Here is a 15529-nt window from a genome sequence, read left to right as displayed (position 1 = left end):
TGTGCTAAAGATGGGCTTCCCCTGCCCTGAGGTGAAGGTCTAAGCCTTGTAATTGCTGGGCTGGGTGTTTGGAAGAATGGGCTGGGGTTTGTGGGAATGATTGCGCCTTGAGATCTTGTGTATGCCTAAATCTCTTCGTCTTCCCCCAGCTGAATCAGTTTGTTGAAGAGAAGATAGTACATGTCCCTCTAGCGCTACCTTTCTGTGTGCCTTCAGGACAGCCCCTTTGGGTGGTGGCTTGGTTGGTGACAAGGTTGTGGCTGTGACCGGGAGCTGCTGGGGCTGTTCTCACACCAGCCAGAGAAGAGCCTGAGTTGTGCTGCCGAGCTGGGTTTATCTGACAAGTTCATGGCAATGTTGCACTTGGAGCTGGGCCATGCTGAACCATCACGACAGCACTTTGTGGCACGTGGTGATGCACCATTCAGGAACAGGCAGTGAGTTTACTCAGACTTTACTGAGGGGCTGTGGATCAGCGCATTCCAGTTGTGCTGGGTGCTGCACAAACAAAAGAATCACAGATATGCCTGTGGCTTCCACAGAAATGCATCCCTTTTGGTTTATGCCTGTATGTTTTGGTTTTAAAGCAATTACTAAACCACAACTTCTCTTCTGAACAAAGCTGTTTGTCTCCTGTTGAACAGTAACCTTTTATTTGCTTGTGCTGTGGAACAGAGCTCAAGGGCATGTTTACTGCTGATAGCCAAAATTTCACCCAGAACAAGTATCTCCCTTGTCTAGGTCTTTCCTCCTTGACTTAGGTGGTTAAATCCCAGTGAAAGGAAATAACCCAATATAAAAGGAGACAAGTGGGGGTTTGTGCTGCTCTCAGCCACGGAGTAGAGGCTCCCAACAGATCCATGGGCTTGGAACCTTGGATATGAAAGCATTTGGTCCTGCCTCTAAATAATTGCATTATCTGCAATCTGTCAAACTTTGCTGTCTTGCTTGCTCACACTTTACCTGATTATTCATAGTTTTGAAATCCCCAAAACAAGAGAATTGATTCTTTTTCCCCTTTGCTCAGTAGTGAGTTGAGCTATTCCTGCTTCCGTTTGGTGTAGGGGAGATGAGGTGATTGGTTTTGGTTGTACATTGATATTTGTGATTTGGGAAGGGAGACGTTGGCTGGTTTAACCTGGATTTTCAGAGTCCTGCTCTATATCTGGACTTGAGCCTGCTGCTGGCAGGGGCTGTGCTTCATGGAAGGCAGAGGACAGCTTTGTGCCTTGAAGATTTTACAACCTTTGTTCATCTGAAACACCCTGGTTTTTATGTCACTCAACAGGAGATTTTTTTCATTTACTTCACTGGGCCTGGACACCAGAGATGGATGAATGACTGATGGAAGTGAGGAAATAGATGGGAGAAAATGAACATTTTTCTCCTGGGCTGTGTTTATGCATAATGTAGCCTAGGGCTTAGCAACACAGGAGACAGTAAAATACCCCTGCAGAGCCTGGGTCAGAAAATAGCATTTTCATGCAACAAAATGCTTTTAGCTTGCTCCATCAAAGACCCTCCATTTCAGGGCGTGCTCTGTGTTTGAATACACCCGCATTCCCCTGGAATTCTGGGTTTGTGAATGCACATTTATGTGGTATATATCTACACGTAGGTGTGTATTTGCACATAACATTTGTAGTCTCGAAGCTGCTACTGCCTGTCTTGGAACAGCTCAGCAGTTTGCTGGGCTTAGTATGAACTCTGCTGGTTCCCTGGGACTGGGTGGGCACAGACCACACTGTTCCTCTATATATATGATGTTGTCCATCGTAGGGCACCACTGTACAGGGTTCCCTGGCCTCAATTTAGAGATTTGTGAGCTGAAAACTTCCAGCTCTGCCAGTCTTCAGTGTGTGAAGCTGCATCCAGGAGGAGCCAAAGGCAAAAAGCTCTCCAGCTCCAAGGCCCAGATCTGCAGCTGAAACAACTGCCTTGAACTGATACGTGGACAGGCTTTTTGACTTAGAAACCCATCTTTGTGTTATTATTGATGTATTTACCGTGTGAGGGAAGTGGCTGCCCTGGGTATTCTTCACTCCATTTATTTTGCAGCGTTACCTCCAGCAGGTAGCGTGAAGGTGAGCAAGAGACTGTGCGAGCTTTGGCTGTGTGTTTAAACAGCATCGGATCCATTTCTGTCACTATACGATGAAGAGTGGAGGTTGGAAGTAGTCAGCAGCTTCTGTAAGCACTTAACATTCCTGATTTCATTTGTCTTTGATCTCGCTTGGAGTAATTTTACTCTCTTCTGATCCTTTCCCTTGAAGGGGCTTTTATCTCATTGTCAGGCTTGCTAATTTAGTGCGGTGTTTTGAACCAGACCTCCTCCTACGTTTCCAGAGCCTGGAAGGTATTTTTTCCTCAATCAGGGAGTATTCACATAGTTCTTTGAAGATCTTAGGACGAGAGTCATAATGGGGCCTTTTTCAATGCCAAGTCTGGGTGCTGGACCCTGCTGCTCCAGCCTCTGCATGTGCAGGGGGCTTGTCCCCAAAAACCCGCAGTATTTTTGGGTCGAAGAGGCAAGAAAAAGGGCTGGATGATTCAGGACAGGTCAGATCAATCTGATGTTGGTCAGGCTTCCTGGGCTGCATTAAGTGACAGACAGTGATGGATTGTCACATGTGTTTGGCCTCATCATGGTTTTCTGCCAAGCGTTCCATGTGAGCCCTGAGGATTGTGACTACATCTGAGTTTTCACTTGGCGTCTTGGCTTTTTGGTGCTCCCGGAGTTACGAGCTCTTGCCGTCGCATGGAGCCTGCATCGCTTGGCAATGCAGCGACACCTGCATCTCAGTGGTCGTTCTGCAAACCATCAATGACGGCAAACCTGACAAGTTCCCATCCTCGCGGACTCGGGCAGGCACCAAATCAACCCCACGCATGGGCAGGGTCAGGCCCTTCCGTTCAGGGGCACCTGCAGTTCCCGGCGCACGCCTTGAAATAATTCCATCTCCCTGCATGTGTAATTTTGCGTGTCATTGCCCCTAATTGCATGCTTAACACACGCTCTTTTAAAACGCAGCCCTTTTATCAGCAGTAGGTAGTAGCAGGTTTAATAGGGTGTCTGAATTCCTATAAAATTAATCTGTAGCCTTCTGCGATAGGAGACGGGCAGGGAGCCATGTGGTTCATATCCAGTGTTGATAAACTTGTTATAGAGGCAGGAAACATTTCTGATTGGAGCAGTGACAAAATAATTTGGAGCAGAGCCATAAAAAGAGTGGATGGTGATGGTTTGAGCACAGCAGAGATTGAAATTGCTGGTGTGTGGAAGCAGTGCTGCCAGCTAACATTGACTTAGCGTCTCTGGAGAACCCTAACAGCAAATGCATTTTATTAATGGCAATATTCTTTTAGGAAATGCTGAGCCTTGTTTCAGAGGTGGAGCTCTCCTATGAGTACGTGGGTTTGGAAATGGGCCAGACCAAGTCCTGTTCTGCTGAGCTGGTCACTGCTCTGGCTGCAGCGGGCAGGTTGTCTGAGGGCATGTTGTGGGTACTGTCTGCTTGCAGCTGGAATATCCTTTTCTAGTGGGGAAAATACAGCCATCCATTCCCATTCTGGATTCATCTAGATGGGCTAATACGCTCAAGAGACAGCAGGTCACCTTTTCAGCCGTTTTTTTCTTGTCTTTCCTTTGAAATGAGTTTCCCATTACATGAACATCAATGGGAGACGCTGTCTCTCTGGATTCCCAGCTGGTCTTGAGCTCTTACTGCTCCCACCAAGTTGTGATCATTGGCACTGAGGTACCAAGCTGGGCTCCAATGCCATTGCTTGAGATTAGTTGTCTCCAACCACACTCCTGCCAAACGGCGCTTCCTTCGCTGTGTAAACTGGGCTGTGGTTAACCAAGGAAAGCAACCCCCACTGCAACGCTGTCTTTTCTTTGCAGGGAGGCTCTTGGAAGGGGATTCTCTGGAGCTGAGCTGTAGTGCTGGTCCTGCAAAGGTGATACTGGAGCCCAACCAAGTTGTGGTTTTGGACTGTAACCTGGCCCCTGCGGAGCAGGTGATCAATGTCACATGGAAGAAGAATGGGATTCCACTGGTGGAGCAGGAACATCTCCACATCCTTCCGAATGGATCGCTCTTCATCTCATCCCAGGCTGTGGCAAAGGACAGTATATACCCTGAGAGGGATGGTGCTGAGGGTAACTACTCCTGCGTGTCTCACAGCTCCCTAGGGGCTGTCACCAGTCAAACAGCTGCAGTCAGATTTTCAAGTAAGTGTTGGTGTTTTTTTCATTTCTTTTTTTTTTTTCCTCCCTTTCCTGATGTTCATACAGACCATCTCCCTTCCAGGGAGTTCGAGATAAAGTGTCTATGAAGTGAGCAGTGGTACCTTTCTATTATCAGTAGGAAAATCTTTGATCTTTGCAACGTGCCCTCCTGTTCTGCTCAGAAAATGTGTAGCATGAAGCACCCACAGATTTGTGGTCACCCATCCCTCCTTTCAGTGATTTGTAATAAATACATAAATAGGTGGCTCCAGTATATCATTAAGTGAAGGGACCCCTGAGGGCTGTGAAAGTGGAGCCAGGGATCCTGCACACAGATACTTTTCTGATCAGGTGGGAGACCTGGAGTAGAAAAATTGTCATTAATCCAGGAGGATTTATTTGGATGCTTCTGCCTCAATCCCAGATATCCTGAATTAGGGTATATTCCCTATTAGAGGTGACTTGTGTTGAAGTTTGCACCGTGGCTCTTGCCTGGTGGCAACAATTTGTGCCTCTGTTACGGACCTGGGTTGATTATTTGGTGTCTCACAAGTGAGAGCAGTGGAGACATCTCAAAACCAAGAGTCTGCCTTAAATTGCCCTTCCCTCCCCCTGGATTTTTCCAGAGGAGTGTATGTAGGCAGCACATCTCTCCGTTCTGGTTTTCTCCCACAAACGGGGAATTTCAGGTGAACTCTCTTCTTGTGCGTACTCATATGTCTCCTTTTATTACCATCTGCCCAGGGAAAGTGCTGCTTCTACATGTACCTGACATAACATATTCATTTCTGAATGGAGAGCAGCGAGGGAGTTGATTAATGAAATGCATCTCTCCCTTTCATTTGTTTTGTGGGTTGGGCAGAAGCACTTGCTACATTAGCATTCAGCTGGTGCAAATGAGGATTGTCAAGGCCTTTTTTTTAATCCCTGCCGCCAAATACCATAGTCTATCCGAGGCTGTTTATGTCTAGATGGGCTTACTTTGTGTGCTGATTGCCCTGGGCACTGCTGATCCGTACAGGGCAGCAGAAGAAAACCCGTTCAGCAGGTGGGATGTATTCACCCTGCCCAGCAGTTGGGTTTCCTACCCTGAGCTGGGGACCCTTCCACAGTCCCTCATCCACACCTGGTGACAGTGGTGGCCGTGGTGAACAAGGAGGAGCGAGTCTATGACGTGCCGGTGAAATGAGCAGCTGCTCTGGCTGGTGAATTAGGTTTGTGGGTTCCTCCGAACCCTGTGTGTGCCCACATGGAAATATCAGGGGCGTTATTTTAGTCGTAGGAAGGTGTAGCTTTCTACCTGTTAATAACTACATTTGTGAAGATTTGTTAAAGCTGTTAATTTAGCTTAAACATTTTGCACGAGGGAGGTTCTAGAAAATTACAGTAATTGTGGCTGTCAAATGAAGATGTTTGCTGTGTCTGGAGGGAATGGGCCCACGTTGTATTGCTGCTGGCAGCCAGCACAGGTTTGGTGTGTTGCTGCAGCTGGAGGGACGAACCGCAACAGGAATCCACAGCCACGGGCCCTCCTGATCCGCTCTGTGTGAGGAAAGCATCTCTTCTCCATGACACACGGTGTGCCTGCTATTTGAGGAAAGGCAGACTTGGGACTTACGCTTATTTTAGCTATTTATTTCATGGATTTTATGCTGTTGTGGATTAGCTACGTAGGTGAATGAAGGCCGGTGACTGGAGGCAGAGCTGAACTGGGCAGGAAAACCTCCAGCAGATGAACGCTCAGGCTCTGGACCATCCGCAGATGTGACTTTCGGATGCTGTTTTGAGTTGGAGGGTCGAGGCAGGAGTAAGGCCGGTCCAGGTTAGTGGGGCAGCACAAGGCCCGGGCTGCCATGTGGCCCTGCAGACCCAGTGCTGTTCTGGCTCTGCCTCCACGGCGCTCTTGGCCCGTGGCAAATCGCTTCTGTGACTTTCTGTGTTTCCCTTCCACCTCCCGCCCCGGCCCGTTCAGAGACGAGCTGTCTGGGTGGTGTATGTGATCTCAGTGGGGGCTGTAGTTGCCCCCCATCTTAAAAAATACCTACTGATAATTGTAAAAGATACAAAGGGGATGTGCACGTGGAGAGTCTGGGCGCACAGCGCTGTGGGAGAGAGCAGCAAGCCCGTTTCAGAAGGCTGAATTCCTTGCATAGACGGCATTTTCTGCCTGGGGTGTAGTGTTGCTGCCTGCCAATCTTTCCAAGCTCATGGCCTCCTGCGCAGATCAGGCTGCTGGGAGAGAGGAATGGTGCTGTGTTTCACCATCCTGCGCTCACCCCTGGGCTCGGGACTAAAAGCCTTGGCACGCACAGCTTGGCTCCAGCTGGGCTTAACGTGTCAGCAGCGAGGGAGCTGTGTGCTCCATTGCTGCGGGTGCAGAGAGCCTGGTGCTTTGGCGTGTCGCTGCGGGCAATTTGTTGTAATGCTCTTCACCTTCTCACCTGCAGTGGGTAATTTTTACCGAGTGGCCTATTAAGGTGTTCAGGGTAATCAGTGCAACAGGGCTGGGAGGTGTTTTGTAGCTCAGGATGGCTTTGCAAGCTAAACCCTAGCTGAGGAGTTGAAAATAATGTTAGTATCTGTCATCTTTGGTTCCTTTTTCCCCTCAAGCATCTTGTTTCTTTGCCTCCCTGCGTGAAAATCTCTCACTTTGCAGCACTTCTGCAAGGAGTCCCTTCCATTAGAACGTGTTTTGGAGAGGAGAACAGCCCCTCCTAAGGATCCCTGTGGCCCTGGGGTGAGTGGTGTGTTGGAACGTGTCTCGCTCTCGCCATGACCCGCACGCACGTCTGCGCAGTCTATCAGAGTGGCAGGACCTGCTTTCCAGTCCTCTCCTCCCACAGCAGGCTTGCCTTGCTCTGGCTGATTCTCTTCTTTCCTCCCAGCATCAGCTGTTTGCAGTGCGGCTCTGAGCCAAGGTTGGGTGATGCTCTAGGTGCTGGACATGCCTCCTCCATTCCACTCTGGTACCCCTTGGGATGAGAGAGGAGGGACTCAGGGATCACGTCGTGCTGTGCTCTTGGCCCCAGGCTGGTGCAGAGGATGCTCATGGAGCAGTAATGAGACTGGCCAGGCAGTCTGTGTCTGTGTGAGCCTCCTTGCTGGTGCTGGGATCCAGGGTTCTTGTTTGGTCCTGCACCACAGAAACCTTTTCACCATTCTTACTTTGTTTTGCTGTTGCTTTCTGTGCACAAAAAAATCCTTGGTCACGTTCCCTGTCCTCTCCTTCACCTTGGAGGCTGCAGGCTGCTTCTTTCATAGCTTGCAGAGGTGATTTTTTTTCAGTCTGTCCTCAGCGATTCCCGCTATCCCTAATCTGAGACTGTAAAAAGGAGGATGAGTGAGCTGCTCAGCCTCTGCATCCCACCCCAGGAGCTACTAACAGGCACAACAAGGTTTGCTTGGGGTTGCCAGGGCTGAACCTCTGACACCCCCTGAGCTCCCAGCCTTTGTTGCCTCTGCTTGGGAAGCCTTGGCCAGTCCTGCACGCTGCTTGGAGCAGGAGAGACGCTGCGCTCCCTAATCAGGGTCGCTGTTTAGTCACGCTCCTCCACATCCTAATGAGGAATCTGTCACGGGTGCATTTCTTGGCTCTTTGCTTTTGAAGAGCCTTTCCAGAGCCCAGCGCAGCAGGTGGATGGGGCTGAATGGAGGTAAAGCGCAGGATCAGATTCTCAGCAGGGAATTTCAGTCTTGCAGGCACGGGTCTGGCAGGTGATGGGGAGGAATAGTTGGCAACCCTCTACTTTGGGACAGGTTATTGTCTGGTGACCTCGGGGACCCCAGGAGGCCCTGTCACCCTTTTACACCTTTGCATTTGATACCAAAATGTGCAGAGCCTGGCTCACTGAACATCCTGTGTATCTTACCAAACTGTACAAAATACACAGGCATGAAGCTATAGGAAGAGAAAAGAGAGCAGGATGCTGCCTGCTGGGATTTGCAGAGCCTTTTCACTGCTGTTGGTGACAGTGGCATTGCTGTCCATGCACACACTATGTGCCACTCAGGTTCTTCAGTCTCTGGAGACTGAGCTAAAGCTGCTGTAAACTTTGGGACTTCATCATGTCAGCTGAGATGATGCCACTTAATAAGGAACAGAAGAGAGACAGGTGACCTGACACGATGTGGAGGGAATGGAGATGCCTACAGATTTTGTCTGTTTAGCAGGATTCCTGCATCCCATCATGACCTTTCCAGGTACACGACACTTTAGAGCCTGCCAAAGTGTTCTCATTTATACTTGTAGGATGAAAAGAGAAAAACAGGAAGGATCATTAAGGTTATCTGCTGCCAGGAGAAGGCTGTTTTGATGGTGCCATCCCGAATGTGCGCTGGCGTTTGACGGATTTTCTTTTTAAACTCTTGGGTTCAGCAAATTTTATTAACACAAGCTTCAAAGATCTTGCAATCTGTAGAAATTACTCTGTGTTAAAATGGGCTGCAGTGTATATTTGAAAATACCAAAGCAGTTGACTGAATTGGAGCCTTACGTATTAATGTCTTTTTCAAATTTTTCCAGGAAAACATTTTTCATTGCCGTTTGTATTGAATTGAAAAACTAGACTTGGCAGACAGCTTGTGGGAGAGTTCAGTCTGTAGCTGCTGCGGAGAGCAATGGGTTGCTTTAAACATGTGATAACTATTTAAATTAAAGAAAAACACTAATGACAGCTGAGAATACGCTAAGGTTAAAACAGGTCATGTAAAAACAGTTAGTTTTCAAAACTGGACATCCTTTCTCAAGCCAACACTGCAATAAAGTGCATGCATGTATGTTTGTATGTGTGTGATGGAAAGAAAACTCCTGTTTTGGAGTCCTGTAAAACCTAAAGCGGTGGTGGATGTTCTTGGGAAGTGATGGTGGGATGAGCACATTATTGTGTGGAAGGACCAGAAGGTCACTTGGGGTCCTTGTACACACGGTGCTGTGCTTGGCCCAGCAGTCAAACCTGTTCTCTGGCTGAAATTTATGTTTATTATGCTACACTGAGGATTTCTGGCACTTGTGTTACAGCATTGCTGGAAGAATTTGTACTGCAGGGTGAGTTTAACAGAAAAGGTCGTTTAACAGACATTTATTAAAAGGAGGAACTGCTTTTTCTTGTGAAGAAGATGACAAGTTTTCTGTCCCCATCAGGAGCCTGCATGCATATTCAAAACGCGGTGTGACTGGGTTGCCTTTGGTTATGCTGTTGATAAGACAGATGCCTTTGATGTCCAGAGCAAGCTCAGCCTCTCTAGTATAGAAGCATATAGACAGGGATGAGCTTTGGAGAGCAAACAAGTGTCGTGGCATGTACAAAACCCATTCCCTTGGCTGCATCTTATCTGCTGGAGCAGGATGAAGTTGGTTTCTGCAGGCAAAGCTGATCACTGTGGGGAAGTAGGATCGTAACTCTGATGGGTTCGCTCCACTCTCCAGCCTGTGGGCAGTTGTTTTGTGTAAGTAGCTTGACATCTGGCTTTGTTCTTCCTCTTGCCTGATTTTAATTTCCTGTGGCTGCTGGAACGCCACAAGGCAAGGGGAAACTCTGGTCTCTCTGGGTTGTGGCATTTCCCTTCTTCTTCTTTTGCTCATTCTACATGTCCTTCCCAAATGGATCAAGTGAACAGACAAGGAAGCAATTTAGGAAGGCAGCTGCTGACACCGGCTTATTGCCTGTCTTTTCTCTCACATGGTTGCCCTAAAGGAGAAAATGAGGGAAAAAGGAAATTTGCACATTGAAACCTTACAGTTACTGGAACTGCAGAGGGTCTGTAGGGTATGGGAAAGTGAAAAATTACATTTTGGGCTATCTTCAAGAGAGAAATCCTTCCTCTTAACTCGTGCATCATAACAGGTTTGCATTTCTCAGCAAAAACACTGAGTTACTAACTTTCCTTCCCTTCCCTTTTTCTTTCCCCAGCCTTATCACGCTTTTTCCAACAGCCGGAGTCGCAGACAGTGGAAGAAAATGGCATGGCCCGGTTTGAGTGTCGCATCGAAGGGCTGCCCTCCCCTGTCATCACGTGGGAGAAGGACCACGAAGCTGTTCCAGCAGAACCCAGGTGATTCCCTGATTGCTTTCCTGGGTCAAAACCTGTCCTTTTATAATGTGGAAAACCTTTGTAAAATGGTAGAATGAAGAGAGAGATGATAGAAGCAACTGAACAAAATTAACCTTCCCTGAAATGTCACGCAATCCACCAAAAAAAGAAAAAAAAATAAAATACCAAGCCCTTTTTTTGTTACTCATCTCTTGTTTTGAAACCTTTGCCATGATGGACCAAGTGCTCAGGGCTAATGATTCCTATAGAGTGCATGCCCAGTAACGCAGGAGGTCTTTCCATTTGTTTTATTCCCATGTTTAGAGGTCATCTAGTAAAAGACACTGAATTTTCTTTTCTTATGGGAGAAGATGAGAGTCCTGCAGCATGATGCCTTTTCCTTGATGAAACTCAGTTAGAAGACACAAGAAGAGGATGAGCTGTTAGTTGGTCTGCGGACATCACTCCTGCAGGGGATTTGTGCCTGCATTGTCCCTTAGCTTTTAAAAACTGATTTTCTGTTCTGCAGAAGGAGTTGTTTCCTCCCAGGGAAGTTAAGCCAAGAGGAAGGAAGGAGGGGTGGGGTAAAGTTTAGGAATAATTTTGCAGCAATGACTCTTTCAGTAAGAACAACCACTTAGATCCTTGAGTCGAAAGTGTGGCATCTAAAGCTTTCTAGGAGGCTGTTGCTTTGCAGTGAGAAGAAAATTAATTAATTAAAAGAAAGGAGAAAAAAAAAAGGGATTGCAGAGAGAAGTGTGCCATAGATAGGGCAGCGGCTTTTTAATGAGACAGCTCGATGGATGTTGTGAAATTACTTGCTCAGAGATTGCTTTCAACACCGGCAGCCTGAAAATTGTTTTCCTTGTAAAAGCCAGACCATAATCTCTGGCTGCAGATCTTGCTTTTTAAATCATGTTTTAGCTAATATGCTTTTTCAGAAGGATTTGCTTTTTTGCTGTTGTCTAGTTGTTGTTGTTGGATTTAATATAACCGGCTTTCGAAGGAATTAAGTGAATTCCAGGAAACGTTGGCTGCCAACCAGCGCTCTCTGTTATCCTCACCCCATCCTGCCTGAGGACCAGATCTCAGGCCAGCTCTGATTGTGGTGGACTCCCTCCTGTGCACACATCTGATGAGCCTGTGAACATGCAATCGTTTGGATAGGTAGGCGTCAGGATGATGATTTCATATTCCCAAATAGCAGAGTTAGGCAAATGTACAAAATCAGGCTCTGGGGCTGTAGATACAGCCCTTGAGATAATGGTACTACATCAGTGTTTATGATTTCTTTTAAGAGGGGTAGAATAATCATGGCAAACTGACATAGTGTTGTTTTGTTTTTGTTTTTCTTTTGTTTTCTTTTTGCCTTTATTTTATTTGCTTTCTTTTTCTTTTTTTTGTGTTGCTCTTGCCTTTGGGCACTCTCTTTGGCTTTTGTCCCTGGGTGTAGGCTCAAGCATGGTGCCACCTCACAGGTGCTGAAGACTGAGCTTAAAAAATACTTAGAGAACCCAAAGGGTAGAGAAGTGCTTATTGATGTTTTCAGAATACCCTTCCTGCCCTGCTGAAGCTCAGAGCAAAATCTAACTTTCATACGCCAGCCAGGCACAGAAGTATTTTGCAATTCTGACTCAGAAGTACTTTTTAAAAATACAGTCTTAAATCTGCAGCAGCTGCTGAGAAGTGGCTTGGAGGATTTCTCTAGATTGCAGTTGCTTTGGGGTGTGTGCTGCATCTCTTGGCGTCATCTCTTCTCTGTTTTAGGTGCTGGCTGCGTTTCACACCAGGGTCCAAATAGCTGTTTATTTTCTCTAGAGCCAAGATGAGCACTTGCTAAGAACTGGAGGTTTGCACATAAACACCCTACAGATCACTTAGTTTGCAATCACGATATCATTTTTTCACATTTTGGCTAAATGAGGATTTTATCTGTGTGAAGAGGTTATTCCTGTCACATGTCAGGGGTGCCTTAACATGGCTCATGTTCACATCCAGGGCTCTTGAGCTGGGAGTGAAAGGACTTACAGAGTCGGCAGTAAAGCTGCAGGTTCCTGACTTGTCCTGGGAACCGGCGCCGCAGTCTCTTTTGTGCACTTTCAGCAGGCTGTGAGGAAGGATGTGCCAGCAGTTTGTTGGGGAGAAAGTGAGAAAGGGAATCAGACTGTTAACTCTGGAATGTTCTCTGCCATACACACACACCGCTCCCCTCTGCCCCAGCTCATGTCGAGTCTGCTCGGGGAGGAGCAGAGAGGGGAACAGCTCCATGTTTGTGCCTTGTTGCTCTTGCAGCTTAGAATCATAGAATAATAGAATCATTTTGGTTGGACGAGACCTTTAAGATCATTGAGTCTTCCTGTCTTCTGCACCCGTGGTAGCTGGGCCCTGGTCTGCATGTGCTGCCCTGTAACCATAGAATCACAGAATGTTAGGGGTTGAAAGGGACCTCGGAAGATCATCTAGTCCAATCCCCACTCTGGAGCAGGAACACCTACAGCCAGCAGCCTGCTGCAGGCGGGGGCTGCCGTTCGCCCCCGTTCATGGCAGTCTCCTCTGAGATCCTGACGTTGTAGTTGTCAATGGCAAAACTCCTGAGACTGCCGAGGTTCCAGCAGTTCTGTTTCTCCCAGAGCCTTTGTCTGCCTGTCCTTTGTTTCTTGTTTTCTGCATAATCTGTGGTGAAGGTGGGCAGGCAGAAAGATGTGTGGAAGAAGCGCTAGCACCAACTGTCTGCTCTGAATCATCAGGCGAACTTGGCTTTCTTGCAGAGAGCCGGGGAACGGAGCAAAGTGCCCTTGCAGGCTGCCTGGAGGCTTCTTGTTCAGGGCTGCTGGCAGCCTGAAGAGTTGGAGGAATCGTGGATAGAGAAATCCTGCGTTTCTTCCCTCCTTGCTTCTCTGGGAGAGCGAGGCTCACCGCTGTTGTGCTTTCCAAAGGACAGACTGCAGTAAGCAGATCTCTCTTCTGCTGGTCTCACCAAAGGGACCATCTTGAGCTGCTACATGTCGATTGCGTCTCCTCACTCCCTCTTGCCGCCCGCTCCTGCTCTCTTTAGAAACACAACAGCTTGTTTTCTGCTCTCAAGAGAAGCTGAACATGTTGGCCAAGCGTGACCACGGTCATGGTCCTGAGCAGCCTGGTCTAGCTGAGCCTGCTCTGAGAGGGGAAAGACCACAGACAATTTTCAGAGGTCTTTCCCAGCCTCAGTGAATCTGTACTACATAATTGGAGTGTCTTTTTGTAGCTCGCCTAGTGTTTGAAATATGTTGATATTAATTACAGACTCAAATAGCAGATGCACGACAAAAATAAATATTATCGCAGTGGGAGGCCTTTCCTCCGCAGAGCTGAGAGGATGCAAATATTTGTCTTCTTTCTCCTGGGTCCTGATGAGGCATCCTGATGAGGGCTTTCTGCTTACCACCTCCTCTGAAGTCTCTGGAGCTCGATCCTGAGAAAAGTGTCTTCGTAAGAAGCAAGAGTGTGGCTTTAGGGGTGTGGGGCTGTTGCCCTTGTGTACGTGGAAGCTTCAGCAAGTCTGTATCCATGAGTCAGGCTGTGGTACTGTGCCAGCGGAGACAATATGGTCACTGGAAGAGTTCTGTTTCTTCATCAGCTGTGAAGAGGACAAGAATTTATGAGCTCTCATTGCAGCGGCTGAGGTCCAGGGTAGATGCTAGACTCGCAGGAAGGGTATTTATCTCTAGAACAGACTGCTTAGGGCAGGGGAGGCGTTTCCATTACTGGAGATTTAGCATAAATGTTTGCAGGAGCAGATGTGTGCTGGTGGTGACCACGGCTTGAACACAGGATGGATGGTCTAAGATCCTCCTGGTTCTGTGACCCTCGCTCATGGCATTCCAGCTGCCTCAGTACCTGAAGAACCACAGTCTGAGTTACGGAATATACTTACTGGGATCTTTGTGGATGGAAGGACTGACATTCATGGTTAGAACTTGTCTCTGTGCCGTTCCCGTGGAATAGCTGCTATCCCTCCCCTTAGCAATTGCCTTTGAACGTGCCCTCTTCATAATGAAGACTGATAACCCAGAGATGCTTGTCAAAGCGCGGCAGCTCTGTTTATAGAGGTTTGCAATTAAAAATGGATCTCATATATAATTAAAAAGGATCACGTAGGCTTTGTGCCTTGTATTCAAGAATAAAGAGACTGCCATCTAGGAATCTAGGCAGAAAATGGAGATGCTGACAGCCAGCTCCTACTTTTATGCTAATTGCTAATCATCTGCTTTGTTCAGTAGAATGCAGCAAGGATTGTGTTCATGTTACGAGCTATGTAGCCATTTCACTCTGTGGAAGTGTTGGCCAGCAGCACCCCATGGGCATATGTGGGATGATTTGTACGCTTGTCAGCTTGTGAAATCCAGAACCTCTTGGAAGAACAATATCAACACAAGCCAGGAAAGGGGCGGCTTCAGGCAGCTGAGTCCTGGCTGCTTTGGGCCGTGGAGATGTAGCTGTATTAGTCCCTTCGCCTACTTGAGGTGCAACAGGCAAAAGATGATGTTTGTGATGTACTGTCAAATCTTTGTGAAAAACAAGTGGTGAAACGGGCTGTAGTGTGTGTGAAGGCACTTGGAGATGTCTACAAATCTGAATGTAGAAATGTATATGTATGTATGTATTATGGTTGTTTTATACTATAGAGTTGGCTTGTATCAGTAAAGCCTTGTTGGTCTGGTCTCCCAAAAGCAGATCCTATGTTTTGAAAACTCCAGTGTGCAGATAAATCTGTACCTTCTGCTTTTTAAGAACTGCCAGTTGAGTGGCTCAAAGGTCTGTTGGTCCCACACTGCTGTGGTTACCAGGGTTGGTACACGATACATCTGCAGGTGACGAAGAAGGGCTGAAAGGGCTTTGAGTTGATGAATAGCTCAGGTAAGGCATGGCCTATCTCACACTCTTCCTTTTGGTCCCTCAGGTTTATAACCCTTCCAAATGGTGTCCTCCAAATTGTGGATGTGCAGGAGAGTGATGCTGGGGCTTACCACTGCGTGGCAACCAACGCCGCCCGAAAACGTTACAGCAACGACGCAGTCCTCAGCGTGCTGAAAGGTGAGGCACAGACGGGAGCATGTTGGGCTCAGCATGTGTCTGCCAGATAGCCATTGCGTGTGATGGCAACCTGAGCAGAAACATCAGTGACAGTCTCTCCTTCTGGTGTGACTTTGGTTAAAACTTGCAGAGAAGGCGTTTTATTAAAGATTTCTCTTTACTCTGATGGGACAAGCAGGCTGGGTTGGGACGTCT

At 47.5% G+C, this 15529-nt stretch overlaps 1 protein-coding gene across 1 annotated transcript in view; it reads left to right on the top strand.

The window, feature by feature from the left end:
- Nucleotides 1–15529, top strand: part of IGDCC4 (immunoglobulin superfamily DCC subclass member 4) — a gene marked incomplete at its 3' end in the record, with an annotated part of 83871 nt that overhangs the window by 26576 nt on the left and 41766 nt on the right. The window contains exons 2-4 of the mRNA XM_080351415.1: nucleotides 3905–4234; nucleotides 10141–10282; nucleotides 15201–15334. Coding sequence (XP_080207541.1) covers nucleotides 3905–4234; nucleotides 10141–10282; nucleotides 15201–15334 — 606 coding nt within the window. The remainder of the gene's footprint in view (nucleotides 1–3904; nucleotides 4235–10140; nucleotides 10283–15200; nucleotides 15335–15529) is intronic.

This window comes from Nesoenas mayeri (assembly GCF_963082525.1).
Source record: "Nesoenas mayeri genome assembly, chromosome: 11".
Classification (NCBI taxonomy): domain Eukaryota; kingdom Metazoa; phylum Chordata; class Aves; order Columbiformes; family Columbidae; genus Nesoenas; species Nesoenas mayeri.
This window is presented reverse-complemented; position numbering and strand designations above follow the sequence as displayed.